This window comes from Ornithodoros turicata, chromosome 7, assembly GCF_037126465.1.
Source record: "Ornithodoros turicata isolate Travis chromosome 7, ASM3712646v1, whole genome shotgun sequence".
Classification (NCBI taxonomy): domain Eukaryota; kingdom Metazoa; phylum Arthropoda; class Arachnida; order Ixodida; family Argasidae; genus Ornithodoros; species Ornithodoros turicata.
This window is the reverse complement of record NC_088207.1, coordinates 54,311,047-54,329,502: the sequence shown is the minus strand read 5'-3', so window position 1 is coordinate 54,329,502 and position 18,456 is coordinate 54,311,047. Positions and strand designations below refer to the sequence as shown.

General features: G+C 44.4%; 1 protein-coding gene across 5 annotated transcripts in view; it reads left to right on the top strand.

Annotated features, from left to right (window-relative positions):
* The first annotated feature begins 783 nt into the window (after positions 1-783).
* LOC135401579 (DENN domain-containing protein 5B-like) overlaps positions 784-18,456 on the top strand; it is a 36,629-nt gene continuing 18,956 nt past the window's right edge. For 4 of the 5 annotated variants that reach the window (XM_064634070.1, XM_064634068.1, XM_064634066.1 and 1 more), the window contains exons 1-16: positions 784-985; positions 1,745-1,854; positions 2,786-2,956; positions 5,271-5,435; positions 5,493-5,715; positions 6,184-6,309; positions 6,393-6,577; positions 7,145-7,469; positions 8,593-8,783; positions 10,234-10,419; positions 11,292-11,370; positions 11,765-11,924; positions 12,192-12,282; positions 14,787-14,834; positions 17,142-17,270; positions 17,823-17,975. In XM_064634070.1, the coding sequence (XP_064490140.1) occupies positions 880-985; positions 1,745-1,854; positions 2,786-2,956; positions 5,271-5,435; positions 5,493-5,715; positions 6,184-6,309; positions 6,393-6,577; positions 7,145-7,469; positions 8,593-8,783; positions 10,234-10,419; positions 11,292-11,370; positions 11,765-11,924; positions 12,192-12,282; positions 14,787-14,834; positions 17,142-17,270; positions 17,823-17,975 (2,448 nt within the window). In that variant the 5' untranslated portion in view covers positions 784-879. The remainder of the gene's footprint in view (positions 986-1,744; positions 1,855-2,785; positions 2,957-5,270; positions 5,436-5,492; positions 5,716-6,183; positions 6,310-6,392; positions 6,578-7,144; positions 7,470-8,592; positions 8,784-10,233; positions 10,420-11,291; positions 11,371-11,764; positions 11,925-12,191; positions 12,283-14,786; positions 14,835-17,141; positions 17,271-17,822; positions 17,976-18,456) is intronic. The other variant, XM_064634067.1, reaches the window with a different exon arrangement.

Below are 18,456 nucleotides of genomic sequence, written 5' to 3'. Positions count from 1 at the left end.
CACCATTAATATGATTACTTCACCTTGAAGTCTCAACAGTGGGGAATAGGATGATGACTCGTTATGGTGAAAGAGAGCCAGGTGTAGCACACGAATGACGTGCAGAGGAATCTGAACCAATAGACCTCTCCCTGTGTGTAAACAAATGACGTCATAGCGTTCGGCAGCGCCACCAATTTGGTAGAGTTGAACTACGTTCGAAGCTAGAGGCGAACAAGGTCGTGCACGAAAGCCACGGTCTTGAGGGGATTACGATGGTCCCTGAAAGGGACGCGAACTTCGGTCCTACTTTTCTTTCAATAGGAGGCAGCGAACAAGTGCCCATTCGTGGAACCCAGCTCTCCCCTTCCGATTTGTTTTGGTTTCAGTCTGTCGTCTGCCAACGTCATGATGACGTTTCTCGGGTAGAGGTCTATTGCAGCTTTTGAGCGTGTGAAGCAGTACTGTCATTCACTCACCCAAACAAAACTGGGTGAGATTGGTCCATTTTGGTATGAAACACGAAGACAAATGAGAAGTTGCTGACGAAAAGAAAAGGGACCCTCAGAGGAAAAACTCGGGGAGGGGGGACCGCCCCCCCTCTGCCGCCACCTTCCGACGCCCCTTGCACTGCTGATCTACTGGGCACAGGAATTTGGAACGGAATTAAAGGAACGCAGCCCGCCACAGGTTGGTTGTATGTATGTGTGTGTGTTTTTTTGGGGGGGGGGGGGAGCTCACGATCCAAGCTAACGGAAATGACATCACGTGGTTGCGCAACGCCCCCTGAAACCACAGCGCATGCGCACCTCGTGTTTTCATCTGCGAATATGGCGCCGTATAGGTAAAAATCATGTAGCGCCAGCAGTGTGGTCTGAATGCATAGCTCACGCTTAAAATATGAGTTCTTCCGAATCTTCATTTCCGATAGACAGACGACTTATCGAATACGTTGTAATATGCGGCCTAGATCTCGCATCTGGACTAGAACCGGACGTACTATCAGGTAACGTTTATCACATGCACAGCTTTGTGACATGTAAGCAACAATATCCTGCGATTTTTGGGTTGTTCGCATTTCTTCGGGTATATTATTTTTTAATTTTCTGCTTTGCATTCCTATTTGCGAACTCTTCGAAACCGTATCTCCGTGCTCGTTTCTGCACGTACAGTCAGCTGTTTTCGTTTATCCGGACACGAAATTAGATTACAAGACAGATTCACACCGTTTTCTAAGTGCCACTATAATAAAATAAGATACATCGTAGAAGAGTGCTACAGTGGTGTAACTTAAAAAAGAAGAAAAGCTAAGACGGATGTAAAAAGAACGAAAATAACGCTTTAGGAAAAGAATGCCCCAGATTCATCTTGAAACGAAAGCAAAAGTGACTTTATTGAGAGCCTGGATTATGGGTGGCATGACTAGGAATTGCTTTGCACTCTTGTAATCTTTGAAGTGCAATACATATGCTTAGTGTATGCACAGTTATTTTGTCTGTGTTGATTTGATTTGTCGTAATTTTATGATATTTAAAAATTATTGAATGGCTATAATCACAGTTGAGTATGTGTTTCGGCACGAGTATGTTTTTCGCACGAGTACAGGAAGCATTGTTGCAGGTCGCGTTGGAAACTTTTGATTTGTACACTTGCATGTTAAAATTTTTGAATGTGGTGTCGTTTAGACATCCAGCTCTGTAAAGAGACCTGTCCTGGATTAACATTGGTCCTCGATCAGATGAGAAAAAATGGCCTTTTGTTGTAGGTGACACTCTCCAACTGACCCCACTAGACCGACCGTACAAGGGAAAGTGTTTAGCACATTACCCTGAGAATGTTCCATGGAATCCTTTCGATGGTAGTGCGGTTGGCATGGTGAGCACATTTTCTTCTTAACCTCCTGTGTTTTGTGTTCTGCGAACTATTCTTCTCACCCAACAGGGACAAGCATGTCACCTTCCTTTTTTTTTTCCATTAATTTCAAACTGAATGAATATAGGCGACAGGTTTCTGAAGGTATCGGAGGACAGGGTACCAGATACAACATAAGTGCTCCAAGAGTACAAGGTCACTTTAAAGAGGTTCCGCTTGGTACTTTTTTTTTTTTTCCCTGTCCATTTGAAAGCAGTGACAGAAGGCATGTTTAAGAAAGCCAAAATGAAATCCAGCAATAATTGGAAGCACTTCTCGAGTCCCAGGTTAGACGTCCACTCCAATTAACACTAAGGTGACTTTGCATAAATCATTAGTCATTCCCAAGTTGGAACATACAGCCTCTGGGTGGGATACTCATCACACCACCATTTCAAACTCAATAGAAACAGTACAAGACCGGGCAGCTCGATTCATATTTCATATTTGGTAACTACAACCGTTCACCCAGTGTCACTGCTATGAACACAACAGGATAAACAAATAAATGAATAAGAGTGGCAGGAAGATAGCATGGCTGTTCAACGGTAGTAATGTAAAGGCCACATTAGAAAATGAAAAATAAAATTATAATAATAATGGTGGAATGATGCTTAAAATGTGCCTGCAGAAAAGGAACAACGCCGTTCATCTTGAGATGTACCTGCGTAATTTAGCTGCCGATTCTTTAGATGGATGAAATCCACGATGCAGTCTGTCCTCCTCGTACGTATTAATGTGCTGCCGCAAAAGCTTGGTCCCCGCAAAACAAAAATTTGAGTGGTCCATATAAACGAGGCACGACGGTATACAAAATGTGCCACCATAATATGTTATAAATAAATAAATAAATAAATATGTAGATAAATTTCTGTATAAATAAATTTCTCCCCAGCTGTGCCTACCACACGGCCTGTCCTTCCGCACCCAGAAACACACCCGGGATCCCTACTTCCATTCCTTCATCATCACCAGGGAAGATGGTTCTCGAACTTACGGCCAGGCTCTCACCTTCTACGAGGAGATCACGGACATGCAGATCTGCACTGCCATGACAACGTTGCAGGTACTCACTGAGGGCGTGATGATTTTACGCTGAAGCGGGTCAACCTCTCCGATTTTTTTTTTTTTTTTTCAAGCTGATATCCAAGCCTAGTCCATAGGAAGCATATTGGTAGTGAAAGTAGTTGAAAATAATTGGTGGTTATTTTTTAATTAATTACGGCGACACCACTCCCACGCCATTTTGCACCAAGCAGTATTTTTTGCGCCCTCCCGATAAAAATGTGTAAATTCGTGCCAAAGTGCTCCAGTTGGATCATGCTGTACGCAACAAAGTAGCAGCGCCGTGCTCTACACAAAGTTGGCTGGCTGGGCGCTGATGGCTGCCAGTAGTTGGAAGGCTGACTGGAGAGAGGGTGAGATTGTCCTCCTTTGCTCATCACGTGCGTTGGCCTTTCCTTGCGACTCGTTCACTTTTAAACATGAGAGAAATGATGTTTTGAGGCCGGAATAACATAGAAAGGACAAGTACATACAAGGCCTCAATTTGCCTAAGAAAATAACGATGGAAGATGGAAGTCACTGAATAGGTTAGCCAGCTGTAGGACTCGAACCCACATCTTCTGGATTACCGGTCCAGGGGGCTCTACCAATCGAGCTAAGTTAACAGCCCTTGTGAGCCCTTCAGATGGCTCGCCCTTGGAAGTTGCTGGGGAGGTGTGTTAGCTTAGCTCAATTGGTAGAGCCCTGGACCGGTAATCCAGAAGATGTGGGTTCGATCCCTACAGCTGGCTAACCTATTCAGTGACTTCCATCTTCCATCGTTAATTTCTTATGCAAATTGAGGCCTTGTATGTATTTGTCCTTTCTATGTTATATAACAAGTCTGAATATGTGGGTGGGAATCGCGCTGTTGAATTTACGAATTTTCGGTAGACACCCCTCACACAATGGCTGTTGGGTGCGTTGCCCCAAATTACAAAATGACATACTTGCTACGAGCTGATAGGGCATCTCGAGACAAACGCAACAATATAAATCACTCTCGGGTGTCACTATTGGTTCCTAAAATGTGCTATATTTTACGAAGGAGGCAACTTTGAATTTTTTTTTTAACTGGGCAAAGGCACCCTTAGTATCTTCTGAACTTTGGATGCAATGTGACCCACCCCTGACAGTATGTTAAAAAAGAAGAAAGAAAAAGTTCAGCTGACTACATTGCATAGTTATGAACAGATGTGTCATCAAACATTGTAGGAAGTGCTGTTGTCGAAACATGCACATCTGAATGATAATTAATTAAAAAATAACCACCAATTACTTTCAACCACTTTCACTCGTTAATTTGACTTGCACACTTCATGACCACTTTGCTTCATAACCGTATTCAGCAAGGACTGAGGTTTCTTTTGCACAAAGGATCCGTCCCTTGATGTTATGACCGCTGTTCGTTCAACGACTGGATCTTGTTGGTCGAACGAGCAATATAATTGGAAAATCTAGAGACAAAAAATGCAGCTAAGCCAAAATGGTATCGGTGTGTGTCATCCTTTGCATTGCTGCGCCTTAACCAGCATTTTTTTGGAGAGCTCTGCATGACATCATGTTTGATTCACAGTAGTATCTGCAGTGATGGCCACTAACTACTTCTACAGTAGTTTAACTATAACTACTAACTACTCCATGATGGAGTAGTTTAACTAGTAGTTCAACTACTTTTCAGGGGAGGTAGTTAAAACTACTTCTTTAACTACTGCAATGTATTTTAACTACATCTCTAACTACTTAACATTGTCCATCGACACCAATCCCATTCTATAGTGTTCTTGGACACCTAAATATGAGCCACAAGCAGCGATAAAAGTGAAGATTTAGTACACATGCACGGCACAATTGCTCTGCACCTCCGCTCTCATCAAACAATCAAGGTAATCAGTCATCAATCAAGGTAAAAGTCGGAAGCACAATCATGCCGTAAAGCTTGCGGCAAAATCGGAAGTAGTTGGCGCCTGCAGTAACCTAACTACTGTAGTTAACTACTTGAAATAGTACTTTAACTAGTAGTTGCACACTACATTTCTGCAAGTAGTTGATAACTACTTTTTAACTAAAATCAGGTAGTTTAACTAGTAGTTTAACTACATGTAGTTAACTACTGGCCATCACTGAGTATCTGTGAGATGTATCTGATTTGATTGAGTAATTGCGCTATTTGTGCAGCTCTAGTTGTGAGACATAACCCAATAGAATGAAGCTTGTATACCTCTACAGCATACAATACACGTTATAATACAGTATCCACTAAGACACGTATCCAGCATACATAAATCACAATGCACAGTAATGTAGAGTAGTTTTGAAATGAGCTTTTATCGTAGGCCATGCATCTGACTGAGCTGAGCGGTAACAAGCCTCAAGTCCAGCGCACGACGGCCATCAGACAGGAGGCACCGACGTCACGGTCTCTCCCTCGCTCTTTCCGTCTGCTGAGCACTGCGCACCCTCAGGATTCCACTGCCGGCTCTCTCTACGACGTCACCAAGGTAACTCGGGACATCTTTGTTCCGACGTAAAAAGAAATCTTCCGTTCCAACTCTCAGGATTCTCTCTACGTGACGAAAGCGCTGTGCCTGATCACGTCACTTCCCTTGGTGGGAGCGAGCAAAATCATCCTGCATAAACTCCTCGACATGGTTCGGGGTTCGCCTCCTCTGCCCTTCGAAAGTTACATCTACAACTTGCTGTACGAACATCCATTGCCTCCCCCGGGGCGTTCTCTACGTCTCTGCTATCTCTATCAAGACTACGTCTGCCAACGGCCGGGTATGTCTTCGAGCAGTGCCTCCCGTATCTCTATGCCTGTCAAGTCAGCGGGCTTCGTGTTCTCCGCGTATGTCCGCGTTAGTATGCGAGGCCTCCATGCGGTGGCGCCAAATCTTCAGCATACGCACCGAGTGATAAAAACGCCATCCGCAAGCAGAATTTAGCCTTCCGTTGCGAGAAGAAGCACTTCCAAGTCGGAAAATTTTGAATAATTAAAAAATCAATTATCAATCAATTAAAAATTATCAATAAAAAATCAATTTAGAAAACGACGGACCGATAGCAGACGACAGTTCTCGCGACCCTCTGGAACTAGCGCCACCGCTGCAAAAAGGGGAAGAGAGGAGGAACAGGAAAAGGGGGCGCTGGAGTACGGAGCGACCATCTTGCCAGGCATTACAGATAATAGGAGGCATTGCTTTTGATCTACGCCCCCAGGAAGTGACTTGCAAAAATTTTTCTCCGCAGGGACCGGAGAGCTCCCGTTTTTCGACTACTCCTTCCGGGAACTTTTCCTCACCCTAGGACTGGAGAACTTTCTCCTCCTCTTTACGAGCGTCCTCTTTGAGAACCAGATCCTGCTCTGCTCGGAAGGTACCTCTGACGCACCCGTCCGAGGGGATTCTGTTACGAGGAAGGTTATTTATTTATTTTTTTATTTTTTATTTTTTTTTCAGACTACCAGAAGTTGATGTTGGTAGCTGAGTGTGTGACGTGCCTGTTATTCCCGTTCTCGTGGCAACACGTTTATGTGCCCATCCTGCCACATTCTCTGCATCATTTCCTGGATGCGCCCGTGCCTTTCATTATGGGTCTCAGACAGGCGAGGGAAGAGACGTTAGACATCATCTATCCAGGAGAGGTGGGTCCTGCCTAGAGATGCAAAGCCCCGGAAAAAAAAAAATGGAATTTTTTTTTTTTTTCACGTTTCCGGAAAAATGGCCCAAAATTTCCAGGCGACAAAATTCAAAAATTTAAATTTTCGTGCCTTCGATGCGTTCCAAACCGCCAACAGGGCCATACGTGCCTCTATAATTATAGAACAACCACCAACTTAGAGCTCCTTCTTGCTGCTCCAAGCGATCACCATCGCGTTCACGTAACGTCGGAATTCTGGTCGGAGTGGACGGGTTGTTCTAATTACCTCTCTCTGAGTAGACAGCAGTCGCATGAGATGACCTGCTCTGCATTTATGCCTAGAGGATGAACGCTACTAAAGCTTCTAGCTCATTGTATGCTGTGGTTTGGCCGGCAGTGCTTCGACTCACCAGTAACCGCATTCGTTTCCAATTTTTCGGAAAAAAATCTGGAAAAAACTTTTTTTTTTTTTTTTTTTTGAGCAATTCAAAGTTTCCGGAAATTTTGCATCTCTAGTCCTGCCTGGCTTTAGCCGCAATTCCACCCAACACGCATTTCGACAAATCCACAGGCCAACCTGTGTCTGGTGGACATCGACGGCCGAGCCGTCCAAGTCCCCGAGGACCTGCCAACGTTCCCAAATGGCCAGGCACTCATCTCGGAGTTGCGCGACCAACTGGGACGCTTCGGCACGCTGCTGCCTGCTGCGCTGGACCGCAATCGGAACCCAGAGAGCCGTCGCAAGCTGTCGTGGACCCTCGACTCCGGGGACTCTGGGCTGAGTAGTACGGGCAGCAGTGCTCGTAGCTCATACAGCAGCCTGGGAGTGCCCACGGGGCAGCTATTGCAACAGAGTCAAGCGCTACAACGCATCACAGCTGTTGCCAAGCGTGCAGGTGCGTGTTTCCCTTCTGCTCATCCAGAACCGCAAAACCGATAAATAGGAACAAAATAATAGCTATGCTTTGCTTCTTTGTTCAAACTATGTTGAGGTGTAGGGACTGTGTGACAGGACATCATGAAAGTATTAGGCACGACAGCTGCGTGTAGTTCGCGTGCCTGGTTTTCCAACAAGGTTTTCTGTTTCTTGTCATTTCCATGCCTCCAATATCATATAGCACTGGATTTGCAATTGAATAATGGCATAATGACTAATTGAAAAGGCGTCAGTAGTGGGATTCGAACGCACACCGTCTGAGCAACCGTCCTTCCGTTTAATTGCATCATCTTCTGCTAGGTTGCACAAAGTAAGTGTTTGTTGACATGTTCAGCACCTGCATTGCAGTGTGCACCAGAACATGCAGGGGTGTCTGCCGACCTGGAAAACTGGGGATCGTCTGGGAACTTTTGGTGTGGCTGGAAAAGTAAGGAGATTGTCGAGGAATTTTCCAAAACGCAGCTCAAGTCAGGGAAAATTGTAGACAAGTGCCGTGACAGTGCGCAGAGAATTGAGAGTGCTGATCACTGGTTGGGTGGCGGTGCGGTGTAGCAGTTGGGCGAAACTACAAGCTCAGAGACGGAAAAGTACGGGAAGTCTCACTAATACTCAATAAATGATCTGTTTTATGAGGGATCTAGGTACAAAAACCTATGAGCAGGCACCAAGTTTTGGTCACGGAATTGGCTTGAAATAATCAGTGAAAACCTGGAAAAATCGGAGAATTTGATGGCTGCAATTTGGTAGACACCCTACAACGTGAGCGTAAATAAATAGTCTTTCATTTTAGCTGAATGATGACCAGCAAAATGGTCAAGAATTTTCAGTAGCCACTTTGCATACTTAGCTTTACTGCATGTCCTTGTATTGGTTAAAGGGACTATCTAGGGTGTGTATAAGGCCTAAACCATAATGTTCTGCACAGTCTACTTTCGTTTTAGTTTCTCTTCCAAAAACATATTAAATAAACGAGATTTGTACTCCCTCTACGGCTAAAAAAGCTGTAAGCAAGACTTCCTTAACTGGATACTGACATATTTTTTTATGTTTGGAAATAGTGTGTGTGTGTTTCCTTGTTTCAGGCGTAATGAAGTCAATAGAGGACATGCGTAAGCAGGATCGATTTTTGGACAGCGGGAACATGAGAGCCAAGAAGACGTCTGATGGATGCTTAGAGGAGCTCAAACTCAACAACCTGGTGCGAGAGATCTTCCTCAATCGTTTCCTCCACTTGTTTCGCACCTACGACCGCTTTGTTATCCAACCCAACCAGGCAAGCCAATGTTTTTAAGTGCCAAACGTTCTGCTCATGTTTGCATTAATTATGATCCCAGGCTAGTGATTGCATTATTTATGCCGTGGTGAAATTAAAAGCACTACAAACAGACAAAGGCATGTACGCACAGATGGTGCACTAACAAGTTTATCGTACGAGAGAGACAGTTTTTAAAAGCTGGCTCGTTGACTGGTTTGTCAAGGAAGGGGAGTTTCTAAAGCTTTTTAAACCTGTCTCTCGCGTACAATAAACTTGTTAGTGCACTATCTGTGTGTCTGTATCGTTGTCTGTTTTTCGCTCTCTTAATTTACCCATGTTATACCAACTGGCCCAGTTTGACACTACATGTTTGTGCAAGGCATTCGCAAACTGTGTTGTACTGCCAAGCCATCCTGTGTTGCAGAATGTGCATAATGCTAACGATATTACGCATCTTGGGAGCGTCCAAATAGTGATGTGTCACAGAGGTGGGCGTTTGTCCTCACTAGCCTCGCCCTCACCTCAGTTTTCTGGGGGAAAAATTTTTCTCACCTCACCTAAAAAATTGAAAAATTCCTCACCTCACCTCACCTCAAAAATGTTTTAAAAGATTTTCCTCACCTCACCTCAAACATCACCAGAAAAATTGGCCCTCACCTCACCTCACCTCAAATATCGTGAGGTGAGGGTGAGGAAACCCTCACCCTCACACGCCCTCGTGAGGGTGCCCACCTCTGGTCACAAATGCTGTCATAGTGTGTGTCATATGTGCACCTTTGAGCCAAAGCATTCCAACACATGCTCTGAGTACAGAGCCATTTATAGAGAGAGTCTGGCCATTAGGAGGAACCTGAATTAAAGCGTGTCATGTGACGTCATGGCTGAGCAAGCTTCCTCGTCGTGCTCTGTTGTTATCCAGTCCTCAACTGGTCGCGGATGCCATATTGGTGCTGACCGTTGTTTACAATCCAAAGAGAAGGCACGTGCGTACTTCTTGCTTCGAAAGCCTTTCGTCCTTGAACTCTTTCAGTTCGATGCCAAAGCCCCCCTTATCACAAAGCCTTATCACTGGCGCCAGTTGGTCTTAATCCTGTTATTCCCGTAGATTACATTCAACACGATCATGAAGCTGTTGACCAGCTGGCGGACAGCATCAACATGGCGCGGACTAGACGGCTGATAAGCAGATTCCGCTCGGATTCGGGCTTTTTTGGGCGGTGCAACGACGACTCAGACGTCAAAATGGGCTCCACCCACGAGGCGGCAAAAGATCACAGAATGGCCAAACTCTTCCTATAAATGGCTCTTGTCTGAGTATCGCTACGCACGCCATCTGGTGCTGGTCGTCTGCAACGTGTGTTTAATAAGAAAAGACACCAGAGGGTGCATAGCACGAGGCACACGAGCAGAATCCGCCGTAATAGTAGACGACAATAATTTCTACTATATTGTGCCCTTTGCCAAACAGAAAGACATGGAGCAGTGGCTAGCGTCCCGTGACACAGTGCACAACTTCGATAAGACGACATTCCTCTCGGACCAGCCCGAGCCGCATCTGCCGTTTCTGTCGCGTTTCATTGAGACGCAGATGTTTGCATCTTTTATCGACAACAAGATTTTATCACACTGGGAGGACCCTGACCCCCACCTGAAGGTAAATTTGCCCGTCTCTTAAATAGTCTGTGGCTTTAGGTAGGGACTTGACTGCGCAACTGAGGATGAGAGACAGACACTATGATAGGAAGAAATGCACAAGAAATATGTTGCTCATATGTTATCATATGTTATCTAACTTTGCTAGCTCCACAGAGACTGGTTCCATGACTCCCATCTGATAGTTACAGCTATTTTCTTAACAAAAAGTAACTGCAGTTGAACTTTGTTACGGCAGTACAATGAAATAATTGACATTCCCTATCTGGCTGCCGTAGGGAATCACTAGAACAAAAGAGTTTTAAGCGTGGGGGGCCCTTGATACAACGAAAGAAGAATTCTCAAAACAGCATTTGCTCCCTAATGCATGCCTCAAGGTCACGGGAGCAACCAAGGCTAATTAATTGCCAATTACTAATTACCAAAACTAAACTAATTTTGGTGATTCTACTCCATCTTTCTCCTCAACCATCCATTGCCGGCAAAAGGTCCTTGTGGTTTGTGACTGTGCACGTTGAGAGGCGGCACAGCTGAGTTGTGGAATGCCATTTTCAGTGTAGGGCGACGTATCGGCAATGTATCGGGCATTCAAGTAGAGACTTTTACAGAATTCTGCGATCATATCATTGACACTGTACTGCGTACGCGCATTTACGTTCCTCGACAGTTCTCGGCATAAATTCGTCGAAATTTCGCCAGTTTCGCTACGACGAAAGAAATCCCTGTGAATGAGGTTCAGCTGCAATTCTTTTTTAGTCTGTTCTTGGTAGTTACCTGCTCCACAACAGCGGGACAATACGATAGCAGTGTTGAATGTATTTTGGTTGCCTTTGTCTTTCCGAGTTGACACGCGAAACTCTTTCCTCCCGACAGATCTTTGACAATCGAATTAAACTCGTTCGAAATGACTCTACAGAAGCGTATGTGAAATGCACAGTTTTCAAGGAAACAGGTAACGTTAAGAAAATTTAGAAATACCACTCGTATAGAGCATGTCCGTGTTATGCTTGACAATTTTGTAATTGCAGTAAAATGAATGGTATGTCTAGATGAAACTATTCATGCCTGTAAGGTGACACACTTTCAACCCTTTAAATCAAACTTTGTAAATTTGATTGGGCAGTTACAATACACTGCAGAGCAATGGACAGCTTGATGAATAAAACTGGGTTTTCAGCCACATTAAATGTCACCTCGTTGCTCCTTTAAGATGTTAACAGACTTTATTAATTTTACAATTTGTTGGGGATTAACCCACGTTTATAAAATTTGCAGCGTCTTTGTTCCATTACAAATGTTGTGTTCCTCCTTGGGAAGAACCAAAGGAAGGATTTTCTACTTTTCAGATGTAGCAATTGAAAAGCGAATGAGCACTCCTGATCTCACCTGTAGCATTCCGAAAATCATTGATCCTGCCGTGGATCTTCCAAGTCTAAGAAACCACAGGGCAGGAGTCTTTCCTACTCTAGATGCTGCAATCCTTAACAGAGAGCCAGCAAGATTAAAGTGAGCACAAGCTGCACTTAGTGTTTGACCTTTTCCAGCCTTTCACAAATTTTTGGTGGTGTATTTCATAATTTTTTTTAGGGGGGGGGGGGGTAAATCAGATGCATTTTGATGGGGTTCAGGTAACAAGAAGTGTACCAGGAAGCCCCATCTTGCATGACACATCTTTGGTGGGAGTTTTCTTTTTAGAATTTCTTCCTCGTTGCTTCTTAAAATTTTGCGCGCAGAAAAAAGTGTCGTTCTCACGAACACACATCGTTATTTCAGAGTTAAGAAAAAGTCGAGCACTCAGTTCAGGCGGAAAGATCGCTCGATGCAGCACGCGGAGCACCTCAAGCTGAGCTCTGAGCAGAGAGGGGTAAGCTAAGAAACCTCTTTTTCTCCTCCTTTTTTAAGCTGTCCTCGTTTAGCATGGTTTGCCACCTTGTTGCTGCTCTTTGGTGCCATTTCAGTTACGCGTAAGCATGCTTTGTTCAGTGTTGTACAATATATTTTGCCCATTCGGAAAACATTGGGAGATGGTGAATTTACAACCACGGGGGCCATTCGGGGTTCTAAGGTCTCCTAATTTATTTATAAAAATGACTATGAAACAGAAATCCTAAACTTGCTCTACATAGTCACCCTGCAGTTTATATGCAGTCTTTGCAGCATGGACCACACGGCTGCATAGCCACTGTGAAATCTTCTTGGGGTCTCTCGAGACCACCGGTATATTGCTGGGGCAACAGCGTAGCCATCGACCAAGGAGATGGTCCTTCATGGTCGGGAACAGCCAGATATCGCCGGACAAGGCCGTAGGGCAAGCGGGAAACCGTTTCAGAGTTGATTTTTCTTGTTTGTCAATTTTTCGGAGCACTGTTGTGGCAGAAGATCACAATCACCGCCTTTCGCGGACATTCTTTTTCCATCGATGCGCGACGACTTTTTTTCTTTTCTTTCTTTTTTTTTTTTTTCGATGACGTTACGGTAGGATGCAGCTGTCACCGTAGCTCTATTTGAGACGCGGTGGGTGAGGGTGGGTGAGCTTTGTTTCAGGGATAAAAAAACGTCATCCGTGTCTCCTTCATTGTCGCAGTTGACGAAACGATGGCACCACTCACGTCGTCGTCACGCGATAAAATGGCACACTGCTACCACGTTGCCGCGCGCGCGGAGCGTTGTTCTCGTCCCTCAGCATTCGCGGCATCCACCTGCAGGAGCCTTTCCTAATTTTGGAGCAGGTTGGTTTGCACAGATCCTATCTCTTTCACTTTGAAGTGTCAACCAACGGTGCCCCAAATCCGTTTCCTACACTTGTGCCATCATGGTGTCGTACCTGCTAGTGCACGGCCGAGGTCGCTGTTTGTTTGTTCTCGCAGGATGGTTTGGTTACCTTTGAACTGTCACACCCACATTTTCACGCCCGCGATGTCTTCTACTGACGATGAATATCGGAGGATGACATCCCATGCAGGTGCAGATATCGAATAACACGCCCTTCTTTCAAGTGGGGCGTCACCGTATTTTGTGTCTCATGCATCGCTCAGACCATGTGGGGCCGCGTGCGTTTGATGACCTCAACGATGTTGCTGCTACTCTCTTTTAGACTAACACGAAGGGACTACGGGAAATTTGTTGGGCTTATAAGAAGTTGAGCTTAACAGGAGTACCCAAAATGGCCAATGTCTGTTGGTTGCAAGGAAGGACAGTGATGACACATTGGCAGGAAACCACTTAGTATTTCAATGACACATTTCGCTTCACCATTATGGGGTGATTCATTTGCACGCGTGTTGCCATTGTTCGCGCTTCGGCCCATCCGAGAACTCGTGCAAAGCAGCTTCATCTTAATGGGAGTCTGCTGTGTCACCTCATCTTTTGACGTGCTTGTCATGCTCCTGTCCGCTCACATACCAGAGAAAAAAAAATTACGAGACCTTAGAACCGAAGTGCCCCTAGTAGTACAACATTCACTATCACTTTGGGTGGAATCCACCGCCCGAGAAAAAAAAATGTGGAAAGAAACATAAAAAAAAATAAGTGTCGAAGCATTTCACATTTGAATGCATTTACGGTCGCAAAACAGACGTCTGTGCGGAAAAGGGGGATTGTTCTTGGCACGTGAGAGATCACCCAGCAACATGAACTGCCTTCAACGCATGCCTGCTCACCAGCCTTCTGCATTAAATACTGAAGTAGCTTTGCACTGCAGAAGAAGCTTGTCTGGAGAAACATTTTTCCACAATGTAATATACGGGGTGGGGCACGAAACATGTCAGTTGGGGTTTATAAGAAAACTGTAGAAAGGAAAAATATGTGGTCAACGACTCCCTAGCGGCAATTAAGTTTGCCATCTTCAAAAAATACTTTTGCAATTGAAATTAATTGAAATTTCTGAGTTAAACTCTCCTAATCAACATGACATTTTTTTTACAGAATTTTTTGTGCGCTGTTGAACTACGCGCATCAGAAAAAGCAGATTTTCACAACTTTTTTCTTTTTTTTTTTTTTGCGCTCGCTGTAGCATTAGAGATTCTGGCTTTCGGTGTATTCGACTAAGTTCGCCACGGGCTTCCCGATTCGTTAAAAAAAAAACGTTACGTTGATTAGGCAAATTTCAGAGTTCAATTCAGAAATTTCAATTTATTGAAATTAAAATTCGCCTAACCTAAAAAACCCTACCTAACCTAAAAAAACCTAATTGCCGTTGACCGCATATTTTTCCGTTCTACCGTTTTCTTATAAACCCCAAGTGACACTTTTTCGTGCTGCACCCTGTGTAGGTAGACCTACGATAGGTTAATGTTGTTTTAGCAGCATGTCTATTGTTGTATGTTGCATGTTGATGCATGTGTGTGATAAGCACCTTTTGGTTTTCAGTCTGTGTGTCCAGATGAGAATGCCAGGCATGCTCTGTATTTGTGGCATGTGAGTACCGTACTTTGTAGGAGGAACTTCCTGCGCGTAGGCAGGGTGGGCAACATGGGGGCCGACAATTTTCCTACTTGTTGTTTCGCTTAATTCGTTAAGCGAGTGATCACAAAGGGTCACCTTCACAGTGGATAGTTGGTAAAAGTGCAAAGAGGAGACGTGCCCCTATGTTTTGTTTTGATGCACTAGAATGCTTCTTGAGGCCTGGCAAGGTGATGGTATGCTCAAATTGTGCGATTTTTTTCTAGAACTTGAAAGACGATTGTTGCTTCCTAGAGTGTATGTACCTTGGCATTTCTCCCACTCTCCATAAGCTACGTAAGGCACATTTTGAAGTGTACCCATAGGTAGAGCTTGGAAGTTTTCGGGAAATTTTTTTTCTTCTGAATACGGGGGGTAAAAATCGGGTAAATAAACATGTGCTCTAAATTCATGGGTGAATCCGGGTGAAAAAACTGCCAGTATGCTAAATTCGGGGAGGAATTGCGCTCAGTTACTCAAACTTACTGTACTTGTTTGGTACAAATGGTGATTTAAATGCATTTGCTGCCAAACAAATTAGTGTGCATTCCTACAGATGTCTCAGTCGGGGCAATTTGCCGGTGTAAAAATCGGGTTTCACAATAAAGGGGCAACCTTGAATTCAGGGAAGAATCGGGTTAAGCCCTAAAACTTGAGGCTCTACCTATAGGGGGACCCATTAAACACGCTGTGCCGTTAGCAATGCATAGTTCCTGATAATCTTGGTAGTCACTGTCTGAAGCTTGCAAAAGACACGTTGAAAGTTGCCTACCTATTGAGGCATTTCTAACTGGTACGTGAACAAAATGGAAATTCTATACGTGAGCAATGTCTTCCGTTTTAAATGTGCAGGCAACAGAAGCCGCGCAAAAACCAGCGCCAATTAGCGCCGTGCTTGATTGACAGTGAGCTTTCATGGCACGACCTCTTATCACGAATCATGGCTGGAAACTGACCAATAGACCCGATTATTTGGGTAAACTTGGGCAGGTTTTCCTTATCTGGCTCTACCCATAATGTTGGCCCTTCTTCAACCGCCTCTATTCCAAATTTCGCACAATCTTGGATAGCTAAAGCATCAGATGATAGACACCATACAGCTCTTCATTCAACCGAGGCAATGACACCACATGCAACAACTGTTCTGCACTGCGATTCTTCCACGACAACCATTCAAGTCTGTCGCTCCGCTACTGGTCTCTGTACCACCTCTGTGCTTGCCTATGAGCTCAACTCACTCCAAACTCAGCGTGGAACCTGTTAATCAACATGTCTCGACCTGAGTGTGTTTTTCGATGACTTCCTATGTTATCCACTCCATACTGCAAAAAAAAAACCTGCTGACATACAGGTGACTTGACTGCTGTATGATTGTCACCTTCCATGAACCAGACCTATTCCATAAAGTGAAATCAGAGCCTCTGGTTTCGCACCTGTGTCAGCACCCAAGGTCTCGAGACAAAGGTTAGCTGGATGGCAACGAACCCTCGGAAAGTAGGGTTCTTTCCTCCAATCAGCTAGCCTCTCCGAGACTCTGCATGTGTGCACTAGTGTGACCACATACACAATCTCAATGTTAATTGCTTACATTGCATTACGAGTGCGAGAACATTCATTACATTAAATACTTGAGGAACGTGAACTTGAAAAATTTGTGGAGGAATACGACTTTTTTCTTTATTTTGTTCATTGCGCATCTTCGGAGGCCCGTCTTTCCTTCACCCCCAATGTGACAGGGTGAAAGAGAACACTGTCGCCCCTCGCGTCCTGGAAAAGGATTGAAAGAAAACAAAATTCAACCCAAGATAAGGGCAGTTCCGATGGCGTCACCTGGTACGTGTACACCTGGTAATTAGAATGTGTGTGCCTTCAGCGTAGGTGTCTGTCAAGAAACCTTTGACCCATGCTAGAGGACAAAATTCTTCATTGCCATCAATCACATTTTCAAGGCAGCACCAGTGTCTTACATAATCTTGTCACAGCTCAGTTCTTGTGCCAAAACGAACTAGGACGAACGTGTTCTTCGAGCAGCATCCACTGTGCTCACTGTCCTGCACTGTCCTGCACTGGACTTGGAAGGATGTGTTGATGATGAACCCCAGCCGCAGCGGCATCTGAAAAACGGATTCAATAACTGTAATGTTGCGGGAAGTTCCTCATATCTCTACCTTTAAAATGTGAAAGAAATTTTTTGGGGAAATGCGAAGAAAAAGAATCGTTCCAGGACTGAGCTGTTTGGTTTGCCCTTTTGTGGCTCCTCTTATTCACTATTCTTCTGCACAGAAATACATGCACGAAGCTCGTACAAAGCACATGAAGCAGCCAAAGTTCAGCAACAACGCATCCCCTGCCATGATTGCGCATACCAATTGGAAGTTTGTGGCAGCACTTCTGACAGAGTGCAAGACACGAGTGAGTTTTTTTTTTTTTTTTTTTTGTCTGACCATTACGCATTTTGTAGGGCCTTACTCACTAGAGCATGAAGTTTTCGGGAAATATTTTTTTCTAAATTCGGGGGGTAAAAATCTGGTAAATGAAGGTGTGCACTAAATTTACGCGAATTCGGGTGAAAGAAACTTCCATTACGCTAAAATCGGGGAGAAATCGGGCTCAGTTATTCAAACTAACTGTAGCGGTTTGGTACAAACGGTGATGCAACTACATTTTTCTGCCGAACAAGTAAGATGGTGCATACCTACAGACATCCCAGAGAGGGCAACTTGCCTGGTAAAAATCGGGTTTCACCGTAAAGAGGCAACCTTCAATTCGGGGTGCAAATTCGGGGAAGAATCGGGTAAAACCCTAAAACTTCAGCCTCTACTCATAACAGATCAGTTCCAAAGCTACATTGCTCATAAAGCTGTGTAGAGGGGACAAATGACGACCAGCTTTGCTTAGCTTTTACTAGTTGACACACAGCATTCATTACTCTTGAACAGTGTCATAGAAGAGTGTCATTTGCAGACAAAACGCATGCTGGTGGAGAAGATGGGAATGGAGGCTGTGGAGCTGGGTCACGCAGACGCCACCATCACGGGGCTAGAGGAGAACACACTATTAGCGTCATTCTGCGACCTTCTTGAACGTATCTGGTCTCACGGTCTGCAAGCCAAGCAGGTAGACTTTCCTTGTCCATTGGGCATACCTTAATTACCGTAAAATACTCTAATGGACTGTGCTCTAGTACAGAAAATACTCTAATGGACCGTGCTCTAGTACAGAAAATACTCTAATGGACCGTCCTCTAGTACAGAAAATACTCTAATGGACCATGCTCTAGTGCAGAAAATACTCTAATGGACCGTGCTGTAGTACAGAGAATACTCTAATGCACCATGCTCTAGTACAGAAAATACTCTAATGGACCATGCTCTAGTACAGAAAATGCTCTAGTGCGGATGGACGCGAAAAAGATGTTGACTACAAGTAACGAAGAGACTTGGGAAGCCGTATGAGGATTAAAAACAATCACTACTTTTATTACACTAAACAATTAAATGAGGAAGTACTAGAAATAGATTTAGAGTTACAGTTAGGGGTCGATGTTTTGGCAGTCAGCGCTGCCTTCAATAAGACTGAACTTGAAAATAGGTGAGAG